This window comes from Pezoporus flaviventris, unplaced genomic scaffold (assembly GCF_033815535.1).
Source record: "Pezoporus flaviventris isolate CSIRO_AGI_PZ_B2104156 unplaced genomic scaffold, CSIRO_AGI_Pfla_v1 ptg000509l, whole genome shotgun sequence".
In the NCBI taxonomy this organism is placed as follows: domain Eukaryota; kingdom Metazoa; phylum Chordata; class Aves; order Psittaciformes; family Psittacidae; genus Pezoporus; species Pezoporus flaviventris.
The window spans coordinates 38873-52577 of NW_026893056.1; the positions used below are offsets into that span (position 1 = coordinate 38873).

Below are 13705 nucleotides of genomic sequence, written 5' to 3' on the forward strand. Positions count from 1 at the left end.
CACACACACACACTGTGCCATGGGGACTGCTGGGGGCACACACACACACTGTGCCATGGGGACTGCTTGGGGGCACACACACACTGTGCCATGGGGACTGCTGGGGGCACACACACACTGTGCCATGGGGACTGCTGGGGGCACACACACACTGTGCCATGGGGACTATTTGGGAACACACACACTGTGCCATGGGGGACTGCTGGGGGCACACACACACTGTGCCATGGGGACTGCTGGGGGCACACACACACTGTGCCATGGGGACTATCTGGGGACACACACACACACACTGTGCTTGGGGGGGGAGGGCACAAGCAGTGTCCCCCCACCCCACAACGGCAGCCCCCGACCAGCTCTCTCAAGGATCCTACCCAAAGGCGCAGTCTCTTTGCAGCAGACACTGAGTGGCCCCGGGGCTGCCCTGAACCACAGGGTCCAGCACCCCCGAGACCCCTCCCCGGGTACCCCCATCTCCCATTGATACCCCCCCACACACACACACACAGACCCCTGCCTACCTCACATCGCCACCAGACACAGCGAGCCCCCGGGCACCCCAGAGCGCTCCGACACCCCCTGGGAACCACAGAGTGCCCCGAGGAGCCCGACCGCAACTCCCCAGTGACCCCTCCGGGGGCGCAGCCGCCGCCGCCCCGTCCGGCCTCGCTGCCCAGACCCCGCAGTAACCACAGAGCCCCGGAGCGCCCCCAGGCACCCCACACCCGGACCCGGAGCCCTCGCAGCGCTGTGACCCCACGGACGCTCCCTCTGCCTGAGGCCCCCCGGAGCAGCAGCCGGAGCCGCCCCCGCCCCTCGCCGCGCTCCCCAGCCCCCGCCGCCCCCCGGGTCGGGCCCCGCTCCGGTCCCGGCCCCCCCTCACGCACCGAGCCGCGCGCGCCGCCTCACGACCCCTTTAAGGCTGCGGGCCCCGCCCCCTACGCAGGCGCCGCAGCTAGCTCCGATTGGCCCTGCCGGGAGAAGCCCCGCCCACGAACGCCCCGGATGTTGGGCGGGGCTGCGATGCGGCGTTCTGGACCCTTCCGCAGCACGAGCCTCGCCCCCTCCATGCGTCACACCAATCAGCGCTCAGGGCGCGGCAGACGTAATGCGCCCTTTCAGCCAGTCAGCGCCAAGCTTTCTCTGTTCCCCCCGGGGAGGGCGGGGGAGCAGCCTCGCTCCTGAAGGGCGGCAGCCAATGGGCGCTGAGCGCGCGGGGGACGCTGGGAGGCGCGGAGCGGGCTGTGACGCAGCTTCCCCTGCGTGAGGCGGCGGCACCGCGGGAGCGGCGAGGCCCGGCCCGGCCCGGCCCGGGGGGTCCCGCGGGTGAGCCCCGGGGATGGAGGGGGGGGGCAACGGTCCCGGGGCTGCGGGGGGCTCCGGGCCCGGCCCGGGGGAGGGCGCGGACGGGGGGGGGGGGGGGCGTGGCTCGGCCCGCGCTGAGGGGCCCGGCATGGGGAGGCTGCTGCGGGGCCCCGTCTGTGCGTGAGAAACCGGCGCTGGCGCTGTCGGGTCCCCGTTGGAGGTGCGGGGGGAGTTAACGGCGGTGCCGGTGGCTCCGGGCTGACCGGACCCGTCCGCAGGGCGCCTGCCCCCCAGGCCCGCCGTCGGGAGTGGGGTTTGACTGGAGTTAACTCGGGTCCCTTCGGTGTGGCTGGGGCTTTGTACGGTGTGAAGTGCCCTCAGACCCGCGGGAGCGGGGGGAGCTCCTCTCCGACCGGGGGTGGTGCTCAGCGGGGGGCCGGGATGTGGAGGAGCCCATCTCCTGCTCACCCTGCTGTAACTGGGGCTCGGTTCCTGCCTGCCGCCGGTGTTCCTGCGGCCGGGAGCTCCGGGTGTGCTCCCGTGCCGCGGCTCACGGCACACGTTTGGTTTAACACAAGGTTTGACGCGTGCAGGCGGGAGCCCGGTGTCTGCGTGCACCGTCCCCCGGGGGAAGGGTGCTCTTCTGGGCCCCCGGCACCAGTGACCACGTAAAGCCCAAGCTCCAGAGGTGGTGAATCCTGCAGGAGGAGGAGACCTTAATAACTCGTTTGCCTTACCCAAAACTGCGCTTCAGGTTTCTTCTGAAACAGTTTGGCATTTAACAGTCTGCCTGTGAAGGAGCAGCGGCCTCAGTAAGGGGAGCAGTGGAAGGAGAGGGGCTGTAAGAGCTGCAAGTAAGGCTGAGAATAACGAGGCTGAACAACTGAAAGCTGTGGGGACACTTCAGGTGCCCTTCAGTGGGAGCTCCTTAGGGACAGAGTGGCCATGAATAGTCTGTACAGGTAGAGAAGAGAGCAGCTGAGGTGGGTGTGTGGAGTTTGAGGAGTCCCGGGGTAAAATTGATCTTCTAAGTGTTAAAATGGTCAAATAGGGCATTTTTAAGGCATAAGTCACAGAATGACGCGATGTTCTTCAGGCTCGGGGTGCTCTGATAGTCTGTCAGATCAGCTTTTTCCTTCTAATACCAGAAGTGTGTTGTTTAAAGTCTCCTAAAGTGTCCAGGGAAGTCCATAAGAACTTGGATGTGTGAGTAGGAAGACTTCTTACAGCTGCAGAGCAGTGTCCTGCTGTTGTGAGTAGCTGACGATAACACCAAACATCATCCAAGTTACTCTTAATGTGTCAGATCCTGATTTGCTCCTTGCTGCTGTGGTCCCCAGCGCACTGGGATGGCTGCAGAGATACAGGTGGTAGAGCTCCAGCTGCTCAGGATCCAGGATTGGCTGTTCCCAAGGGTGTTACAGGTTTTGGGGAAAAAATACCTATGGTTTCATGCATGATGGATTTAGTGCCTTCACTCTGGAGTGGCTGTGCAGAGTATGTGTGTGTCTCCTTTGGGTTAGGAGGGTATAGGAGGAGTTGGAATTAGGGAGCTATGGAAGAACTGTGAAACTGGACAGAAGAAGTGTGTGTGTCTGGAGATTAACCTGGGTTATTGATGACCACACGGAGAATGCTTGATAGGTACTGCCGCTGGGAGAAGAGAAGGCTCTGAGGAGGCCTCAGAGCAGCTTCCAGTGCCTAAAGGGGCTGCAGGAAGGCAGACGAGGGGCTTGGGACAAGGGCCTGGAGGGCCAGGCCAAGGGGAATGGCTTGAACCTGCCCGAGGGGAGACTGAGCTGAGCTCTTAGGCAGAAGCTCTTCCCTGGGAGGGTGCTGAGGCGCTGGCACAGGGTGCCCAGAGAAGCTGTGGCTGCCCCATCCCTGGCAGTGCTCAAGGCCAGGTTGGACACAGGGGCTTGGAGCAAGCTGCTCTATGGAAGGGGTCCCTGCCCGTGGCAGGGGTTGGAGCTGGAGGAGCTTTAAGGTCCCTTCAACTCAAACCATTCCATGAGTTTATCGCTGGTTTGGATGATGGAGCCTCCTGGAAAACCTAAATGCAATTTAAAAGTGCCAAAGTGCTCCAGGTCAGCGTGACTTCACATGGAACAGTGTTAACCTAACATGACCATAAGCAGTGCTTTGTAAATGTTCCTGGTAGGGGCCAGCTCTTAGTTTTCTAAACTTCTTAGTCCTGTGTTGCTGTGGATTAATGCTGCTGCCAACACCGAATTGTTCTCTGGATAACAGCAGCATTTTCCACGTTGAAGCCAGCAGGTGCCAGCCTCAGTGCAGGAAAAGGCAGCTCCGTTTGGAGCAGGCTAAGGATGTGTTGTGGGGTTGTTGGAGAGCTGTAACATTGTGTTAGTGCTTGGAGAAGGGACTGGGGTGAGGCAGCAGAGCTGAATGTATATGGAAATGAACCAGTGGGTTGTGAACTGGGGTGAAACTCCCCTGAGCAAGGACTTGGAAGCAATGAGCTTTAGAAAGTACAGCCCCATGAGTGTTAATGAGAAGCAGATGGAAGGGGTATTCCTGCAATTCCTGTGTTGTGTGTGGTTCTGCTTTGTCTTATTTGAAGGAGTTGGCAAAAGGGGTTTAATGGAAATGTCATGGAAAACCCTGAGAGTGCTGCAGGAGCTGCAGTGTGAATCCTGTGTGTGCCTGTAGCAAGGTGTCCCATTGGTGCTCTTTCAGGAGTTGAGATAGAATCATAGAATGGTTTGTGTGGAAGGAACCTTGAGATCATCCAGTTACAACCCCCGTGGTTGAGCAGGACTGAGCTTGTGTTGAGGTGGGTCAGATGCTGTAGACACAGATGTGAAGAGTGCTGTTAGTGTGGGATGTTCTGGAAGGTTTTGTTGGAAACACATGGATCAGGGGAGTAGTTCTGTTTAGGATTTTATCAGTCATAGAACCATGGCTCATGGCATGGGCTGGGATGAAGGGAGCTTAGAGCTCATCCAGCCCCAACCCCTGCCACGGGCAGGGACCCCTTCCATAGAGCAGCTTGCTCCAAGCCCCTGTGTCCAGCCTGGCCTTGAGCACTGCCAGGGATGGGGCAGCCACAGCTTCTCTGGGCACCCTGTGCCAGCGCCTCAGCACCCTCCCAGGGAAGAGCTTCTGCCTAAGAGCTCAGCTCAGTCTCCCCTCGGGCAGGTTCAAGCCATTCCCCTTGGCCTGGCCCTACAGGCTCCATGTGGAAGTTGTACAGAAAAACCTCCCTGTAATTAAGGGTGGGAGGCAGCTTCTTTGGGACGTCACCAGAGCATTAGTTCCTTGTCCCTTCTGGTGCTGAGACAGTGCTTTACATTGCTCAGTGCGACATAAACCTGCTGTCACGTGTTTTGTGGCTTCAGGACTCATTATGTTGCTTACATCCACCCCGAGGAAGCTGACAAATGAATTTTGAAGATACGTTTTAACTAAAAGCTGACTTCTTCTTTGCAGGTTGAAGGGAAGAACCTGATACATCCCAAAAATGTTTAACAAATCCTTTGGGACTCCGTTTGGAGGCAGCACCGGTTTCGGGACAACTTCAACATTTGGACAAAGTAAGTAATAAACTGACTTTTCAGCACTGCAGGTGGTTGTTCCTGGAGGATCAGGTGGTGGTTCTTTGTGATGGAATCAGGGCTGAGTCAGGGGCAGGCTTCTGCACTGACCAAGCTCCTAATTTGGGTGCTGAGGCACCAGAATGGGTTACCCAGGGGAGTTGTGAATGCTCCATCCCTGGCAGTGTTCAAGGCCAGGTTGGACAGAGCCTTGGGTGCCATGGTTTAGTGTGAGGTGTCCCTGCCCATGGCAGGGGGGTTGGAACTGGATGATCTTAAGGTCCTTTCCAACCCTAACTATTCTATGATTCTGTGATACCAGGATTCCACAGTTGTGGGAACTGCCTTTTTGAAGAGGAGGATTAGCTCAAATGCTCAGATGAAGGCCACCTTGCTGGGGTGGGGGTTCTTTCAGTTAATACTGGATCGGTTGGGAAGTCTTGGAAAGAATATTCTGTACTCTGAGGGGTGTCTTGTGGAGGTTCACATTGTAGGTACCACAACAAGTGAGGTCATAGCCCCTAAATCAGACCAGGAACTGTTTATACGCTCTCTCTGTAGGAAGGATGCACACCAGTGCTGCTTATATTGCCAGGGGTCACTAGAAGTGGTAAAGCCCCTGCAGAGCAGTCTCTTTGCATTGTGCAGAGGTGACTGACTCAATATATCCCAGCCCTTTGCTTCAGGAGCTCCATACAAGTATTAATGATTCCACTTCCCATACCCCAGGCACCGATGTGTAGACAGGCGTGCGCAAGCTTCTTTTGGGACATTAAAAAGGCAGTGACAACATTTAGTTCCTTGTGCCCGTGTTCAGAATGGAGCTTATCTAAACTCCAATGGTAATTTCAGATGCTGGCTTTGGGACAAGCGGAGGAGCGTTTGGAACATCCGCCTTTGGCTCAAACAACAACACTGGAGGCCTCTTCGGGAGTACACAGACAAAACCAGGTACTGCTGTGGTGTGGTCGTAGGGGAAACCAGTCCTGAGAGAAGGATGTTATTAAAAATACATGGGGAAGGAAAGGAAGAGACAGAAACCGAAGCAGCCATCAGCAAATGCAACAACACAACCCACCCAACCAAAAAACTCTTCCCGAAACAGCAACAAAACCCTCAACACCCTCAGGCAGTCGATGAGTGCAAATGATTACTGGTCTGTCAGTGTCCTCAAGAGGAAGCTGTGATCCTTTGTTAGGTCAAAACTGTTTCATTTAAAATGCTCTTAAAGAGCATAGGGAAGCCCATAAGGACTGGGATGTGTGAGTGGGGCAACTCTGACACCCCAAAATAGTGACCTGCTGTTCTGAATAGTTGAACCCCAAAACCCACAAGCAATTGATGAGGGCAAATGATTAATGCTCTGCTTCTGTCTGCAGGAGGATTATTTGGTTCCACAACATTTAATCAGCCAGCCACCTCCTCCACAAGCACTGGCTTTGGCTTTGGAACCTCAACCGGGACATCAAACAGCCTGTTCGGAACAACCAGCACTGGTGGAGGCCTCTTCTCATCCCAGAGCAATGCCTTTGCACAGAATAAGCCAGCTGGGTTTGGAAGTGAGTAAAAGTGCTGCATGTCCCCTGACCATTGCTTGTTGCCTTTGAAGAGCCCTGAACGTTCTTGCTGCACGTGTGCAGCTGCTGCAAGCGTTAAGTGTGGGGTTGGTGTTATTCCTTCTCCTGAAGGATATAGTGATGCTGTTGTGGTCCACAGTAGCCAAGAGTGAGGATTATGGCTACAAAATCCGTAGCTGTGATTCTAGCCATAACTTTTCATAGAATCCCAGACTTGGTTGGGTTGGACGGGACCTTAAAGCTCTTCCAGTTCCATCCTGCTGCCATGGGCAGGGACGCCTTCCACCAGAGCAGCTTGCTCTAAGCCCCTTCCAAGCCATTCCCCCTTGGGCTGGCCCTACAGGCCCTTGTCCCAAGCCCCTCTCCAGCTTTCCTGCAGCCCCTTCAGGCACTGGAGCTGCTCTCGGGTCTCCCCTTCAGGAGCCTTCTCTTCTCCAGGCTGCCCCAGCCCAGCTCTCTCAGCGTGGCTCCAGAGCAGAGCTGCTCCAGCCCTTGCAGCATCTCCATGACCTCCTCTGGCCTCACTCCAGCAGCCCCGTGTACTTCCTGTGCTGGGGTTTCCATTTCAAACTCTTCTGTAATTTATAAAGTATTTGGGTTGAAGCTTTAGAATTCCGGTTTCTTTAGTACTGACTTCTTTCTTTTCATGTTTCTTCCAGACTTTGGAACCAGCACCAGCAGCGGGGGGCTCTTTGGAACCACTAACACCACTTCCAATCCCTTTGGCAGTACCTCTGGCTCTCTTTTTGGCCCGACTAGTTTCACTGCTGCTCCAACTGGCACGACTATTAAGTTTAATGTAAGTTCTGTTTTTCCTTCCTACTCAAACCTGCTTGCTGTAGGAGGAAGTTTTGCAGTTATTTGTGTGAAGTGCTGTCTTGGTCCACTAGAGCAGGTTGCTCCAAGCCATGTCCAGCCTGGCCTTGAGCACTGCCAGGGATGGGGCAGAATTCCAGGTGATCAGTGCTAAATGCTGACAGCAATGAGATGTTTTGGAACGGGACAAAATAAATGTGAGCCCTAAGTCTTAGAAATGTGAAGTGGAATGTGGGGCTCATCCCTGGTGTTCTCTGGATGAATTCCCCTTAAGAAAGGGTTGAATAACATCACAGAGGTTCTGTGGCACTTGAAAATGGAGGGTGGCTCAGAAGAGAACCCACCATGGAAATGGGGAACTGATTCCTGGTGGCAGGAGGTGTTCTGTTACCCCAGTACTGGTTCACACAAATCTCAGCCCTCTTCACTTCTGCACTGAGCTGATTTAACGCACAGACTTCGCTGGTTTGGGGCAGAGGCAAAACTCTGACAACTTGTGCAGGCTGAGTGCTGCTGATGTGCATTTCCATGGTGCAGTCAAGGAGAATGGGGGATAATGACATCCAGGCAGAGCTGGAGGATTTGGTTCAAAGATTGTATAAATTGCTCCTAAAGTGAAACTGAATGGAGCGGCCCTGCCTTGTTCTAGGTGTTCACAGGGGAAATTCCACCCTCGGTTGCTGCTGAACCACGTCACAGGGTGAGGCCCCAGCTATACAGAGAGCACTGATCCACTGCTCAGGTCCTGTGCTCAACTTAGGTGTTCACAGCAACCACTAAAAGAGCTCTAGGGGTTCAAACAAAGCTCTGTCCGGGTTTAAACCTCACATCTTGACCTCTTCTCTTGCAGCCACCAACTGGTACAGATACTATGGTAAAATCTGGTGTCAGCACCAACATCAACACCAAGCACCAATGCATCACGGCCATGAAAGAATATGAAAGCAAATCTCTGGAGGTCAGTCATCAGTGCTCAGACACTCATCTTGCTTGTCTGATAGTGTTGGGTTAGTAGAGGTTTTTGTGGCTGTAGTGAGTATCTGCTGTGCTGTGTATTAGCAGTGTGACCTTCAATATCTGCAGCACCCACAGAAGAGGGGTGTCATCAAGTAAAACACTTCACGCTTCATGTATCACCAAATTAATTGCATTTGGATTTAAATGCTTAACACTGCAGTTCTTGAGGAGCTACAATTCCATCTCCCCATGTACCCAGATATAGTCCTGCAGTGCTGAGATAATGGCAGAATCTCAGGCAAAGCAAAGTTGTTTAATACAAGGTAATGTTTCCAAGGGTTTAACCTGAAGCATTTCCATTCAAGTTGACTTACCTGGGACTTCAAAGCAAGTTTTCTCCTGAAAAGATCTGAAAGAGCTCTGAGATGTAAACTGGAAGCCCAAACATGAATCTGAGTTTAGGTCATAGGATGATGGAATAGTTGGGTTGAAGGGACCTTAAAGCTCATCCATTTCCCACCCCCCTGCCACAGGCAGGGACACCTTCCACCAGAGCAGCTTGCTCCAAGCCCCATGCAGCCTGGCTTGCACTGAAGTGAAGGTCCTGTTTATGGTCCCTCTTTTAAGGATGTGGGCACGCAGCTTTTCTCAGTACCCTCATCTCAGTGTAGGTTTGAACGCTGTGCGAGCTGCTGCTCACGCTTGTCCAGCCTTACCCTGTGTAAAGAGAACTGGCTTTTCCTTTGCTAGGAACTGCGTTTGGAAGACTACCAGGCAAACAGGAAAGGACCCTCCAACCCTGTAGGAGCTGGAGCAGCTGCAGGCTTGTTTGGGTCTTCTACAGCTACGTCAAGTACAGCTACAGGGCTTTTTGGCTCTTCTACTACTAGTACTGGCTTTTCATATGGACAGAATAAAACTCCTTTTGGAACCAGTAAGTACTGCCTGGCCCCTGTCCTTACTGTGACTGGATAAGCTATTTAAGGACCTGTTCTAACAAAAGATGAGGAAACTCTGGTGTGAGCTCAGAATATTCCTGGTTGTATTATCAGCATTCGCTAATCAGGTCCCTTGCTGTAGGAATCTCCATTTACTCTTCAGGGACTGTAACTTCCTCCACATCCCCTGGGTTCTGCTGGAAAGCAGCTTACTAGAGCATCTGCTTCCCAGGGAAGTCAGCTGCCTCGTGGGCGAGGAGAGCAGTTTGAAACAAACCCACCAGGATGTTGGTGATGGTGGGCGGGGTGGGGGCATTGGTTAGTGCTGAAGTCAGGGTTCTACTTCTGCTAAGGAGCACAGATACATTGCCTGGAAACAGGCTGGTTGATTTATAGCAGCCAGACTAGACTCTGCCAGGGGCTTTTCTCCACCACAGAGCAGGGTGTGACCTATTTTATCATAGACTCATTGTGGTGGTTGAACCCCAGCCAGTAACTCAGCACCACGCAGCCACTCACTCATTCCCACTTTACCCTCGGCTCCCAGCAGGATGGGGAGGAGAATGGAAAGAATGTAAACCCCATGCGTTGAGATAAGAACAGTCCAGTAACTAGGGTATAATACAAAACTACTACTAATAATAATGATAAGGGAAACAACAAGGGGAGAGAACATGAAACTGTAAAGGGAAAGGGAAAAAACCCCAGCAAACACAAGTGATGCCCGATACAATTGCTCACCACCCGCTGACCGATACCCAGCCTGACCCGAGCAGGAATCCAGGCCTTTGGGTGACTGCCCCCAGTTTCCATACTGGGCACAGTGCTGTTGGTATGTAATACCCCTTTGGCCAGTTTGGATCAGGTGTGCTGTCTCTGCTTCCACCTGGCTTCTTGTGCCCCCCTTCACTCGCAGAGCATGAGATTAAGAAGTCCTTGACTGGAGTAAGCATTACTTAGTGACAGCTAAAAGCAATGGTGTTATCAGCACTGTTCTCATGCTGAAGTCAAAACCACAGCACTGCACCAGCTACTGAGATTAAAAGAAGTAACTGTTACAGCTGAAGCCAGGACACTCACAGAATGGTTTGGGTTGGGAGACCCTAAAGCTCATGCACTTCCACCCCCTGCCATGGGCATGGACACCTTCCGCTAGAGCGGCTTGCTCCAAGCCCCTGTGTCCAGCCTGGCCTTGAGCACTGCCAGGGATGGGGCAGCCACAGCTTCTCTGGGCACCCTGTGCCAGCGCCTCAGCACCCTCCCAGGGAAGAGCTTCTGCCTAAGAGCTCAGCTCAGTCTCCCCTCGGGCAGGTTAAAGCCATTCCCCTTGGCCTGGCCCTACATCCCTTGTCCCAAGCCCCTCTCCAGGTTCCCTGCAGCCCCTTCAGGCACTGGAGCTGCTCTGAGGTCTCCCCTTCAGGAGCCTTCTCTTCTCCAGGCTGCCCCAGCCCAGCTCTCTCAGCCTGGCTCCAGAGCAGAGCTGCTCCAGCCCTCGCAGCACCTTGGAGTGTGGAAGCCTTGCAGGTTTGGATAAATACTTGAGGGTGTTTTAACCAATGTCTTTCTCTGTTGCAGGTACAACTGGCTTTGGAACAGGAACCACCGGGGGGCTTTTTGGTCAGCAGCCTCAAACTACAAGTCTGTTCAACAAACCTTTTGGCCAGCCCACAACGACGCAGAACACTGGCTTTTCTTTTGGGAACACCAACACCCTGGGACAGCCCAACACGAGCACAATGGTAAGAGAAACTGTTTGAACCCTAAAGGTGGAAGTTTGGCTGTAGCTACTCCAGTAGACACAGGACACAGGGATTTAGATCTTCCTCAGACTGTGGTACAGCTTCATCAAATGAGGATGCAAAGCTCTGAGTGCCACCATCTGAGCAAGCAGCTTCTTGCCAAGGGAAACTTCACCCATGATAATGGGCAGCAGAACAGCTGTTACCAAACAGCTTCACCCATTCCTTTCTTTAAGCTGTCTGCTCTATCAGTTCAGGTGTCTCTTATGTTCACAGAGGCAAAATAATTCCATTCTTAACATCCTGTGGGATTCATTACCAATTCTGTGCTTCCTGGTGGCTAATGAAGGCATTCATGGGCTTCTTCTGGTAGAAGGATGCTGTACAGCTGTAACCTGTGGCATAGCTGAGGCTCTGCCTCCAACTATGCTATACACTTCCTGAATATCTTATGACTTCTCCCAGAAAATATTTCTTTTTCCTGTCAAAGCGATGAGGAAATTCCAGTATCCTCTCCCTCAGTGATGAGTGAGATGTTTCTTTTCCACTTTCTCTTGCTCAAAGTGATGAGGAAATTCCAGCAGCCTTTGAAGCGTGGAGCATAAATTCTTTGCTCTTTTATTTGACGCTTTTAATTTCGTTTTTGTACTGTATCTCTTGGAGAATGACAAAAGCTTCTGAAATGCCTTTCACCCATCGTCCCCCAGCGCAAGGGCTGATGTTGCAGCGTCATTCTAGTCACTGACTGTGTTTTAGTTCCAATATCACCAGTGCAGACCTGGAGGAGCACTGTACCATGAGCTTAACCTAATTCCTGTCCATAGGGTCTCTTTGGGGTGACCCAGCCCTCACAGCCTGGAGGCCTTTTTGGAACAGCTGCCAATACAAATGCTGGGACTGGGTTTGGAACTGGAACTGGGCTCTTTGGACAACCCAACACGGGATTTGGTGTTGGCGGTTCGGTATGTCTGTGCTTTGTTACACAAAAGCAGAACTAGAGGAAATGAAATGGGAATAAATGGCTTAGGAGTCCTCTTCCTGGGTGCTGACCTGCATGAAAATATCCATTATCTTAGATGTCCTAACTTAGGTGTCTGAACTTAAGAGTTAAGGTGCCCAAGATTCAGGACTAGTGGGGTTTTTGTGAACTGAAGAGCATAAGCATGTGCATAGGACTGGTGTGGTAGAAATAAGGCCAGGTTGGACATGGGCTTGAAGCAACCTCCTCTAGTGGAAGGTTCACCTGCCCATGGCAGGGGTTGGAACTGGAGGAGCTTTAAGGTCTGTTCCAACGCAAAACATTCCCTGATTCCATAAGTAATGTCTTGAGTGATAAAACACAGGAGAGACCTAGGGATGCCTGAAAATGCAGATGCTTAAGTTGTGATGATGATGACTTAACAAAACTTGATTACTGATATTGGGTCATCCTGGGTGTAATGGCTTGCAGTTAGGTTGGAAAAACCCTTAAGAACAAGTCCAGCTGTAATACTTGCTTCCAGAAGGTGCTTGCTGCACACTGTGTGCAGATAACACCACTGCTGGGAGCCTGGGTTGCGTGGCTTCACGTGTGCTTGCCTTCAATTCTGCTTTCTTGCTTAACGGTGTAACAAATGAATGAGTCCACGAGGTTTCCACATTGATGTTTCTCCCTTCTAGACCCTGTTTGGGAACAAGCCTGCTGGATTTGGAACCACCACGACCAGCGCTCCCTCGTTTGGTACAACCACCGGTGGCGGGCTCTTTGGTAACAAACCAACCCTGACTTTAGGAACCAATTCAAACACTTCCACTTTTGGTACATATTTAACAAGTGGGGTTTCAGTCACTTAGCACTGTACTGCATATACCACACACACTTGGCTGCTGAGTATTGCATGCTAAATGTTCTGGGTGTTAAGATTCTCAGGTAAGCCGTGCTCCTGATGCATGTTGCTGCAGGGGAGCATCTTGGATACTTTTTTATACCTTTCCTGTTAGAGAGGATGCTGGTTTGCCCCAGTAAGGCAATTCCAGGCACAAACCCAGGCTGGAGGAGATGGGATGGAGCCTGAGGAGAAGGGCTTGGAGTGCTAGGTGAGGAGAAGCTCCCCATGACCCAGCTTCAGGGTGCGCTTGAGCCCAGAATCCCCCCTGTGTGCTGGGCTGCATGCCCAGAGTATGAGCAGCAGCTCAGGGAGGGGATCCTGCCCCTCTGCTGTGCTCTGGGGAGACCTTAGAGCAGCTCTGCTTCCTATAGCAGAGGCTACAGAAAACCTGGAGAGGGGCTTGGGACAAGGGCCTGTAGGGACAGGCCAGGGGGAATGGCTTTAACCTGCCTGAGGGGAGACTGAGCTGAGCTCTTGGGCAGAAGCTCTTCCCTGGGAGGGTGCTGAGGCGCTGGCACAGGGTGCCCAGAGAAGCTGTGGCTGCCCCATCCCTGGCAGTGTTCAAGGCCAGGTTGGACACAGGGGCTTGGAGCAAGCTGCTCCAGTGGAAGGGGTCCCTGCCCATGGCAGGGGGTTGGGGCTGGTTGATCTCTTAAGGTCCTTTCCAACCCATACCATTCAGTCATTCCTCTTGATGGTACTCCCTCAGGGATAGATAGTTTCAAGTACTGCTGTTCTGATAAGAGCAAAAGAGAAACTGAAGCCTCTACTTAGACTGAAATCAGAGTATTCAGAGAACAGAGGTGTGTGCAGAGGCTGCAAACGCTCTGGTGCCAGGAGTGATGAAGGAAGTCGGGTATAACCAGTGATGCTGCAGCTTGGTAGCAAGTGGAGGGAGATTGTGCACTGGAGCACAGGTAAAATGAAGCAGTCAGTTCTGGTTTAACTGGA

At 53.0% G+C, this 13705-nt stretch overlaps 1 protein-coding gene across 4 annotated transcripts in view; it reads left to right on the forward strand.

The window, feature by feature from the left end:
• Positions 1-1214: 1214 nt before the first annotated feature.
• LOC133263874 (nuclear pore complex protein Nup98-Nup96-like) overlaps positions 1215-13705 on the forward strand; it is a 37870-nt gene continuing 25379 nt past the window's right edge. The window contains exons 1-10 of one of the 4 annotated variants that reach the window (XM_061443721.1): positions 1215-1326; positions 4763-4859; positions 5712-5810; positions 6239-6418; positions 7096-7235; positions 8103-8210; positions 8960-9143; positions 10723-10886; positions 11711-11848; positions 12546-12633. In XM_061443721.1, coding sequence (XP_061299705.1) covers positions 4787-4859; positions 5712-5810; positions 6239-6418; positions 7096-7235; positions 8103-8210; positions 8960-9143; positions 10723-10886; positions 11711-11848; positions 12546-12633 — 1174 coding nt within the window. In that variant the 5' untranslated portion in view covers positions 1215-1326; positions 4763-4786. The other 3 variants (XM_061443723.1, XM_061443722.1, XM_061443724.1) reach the window with 3 other exon arrangements.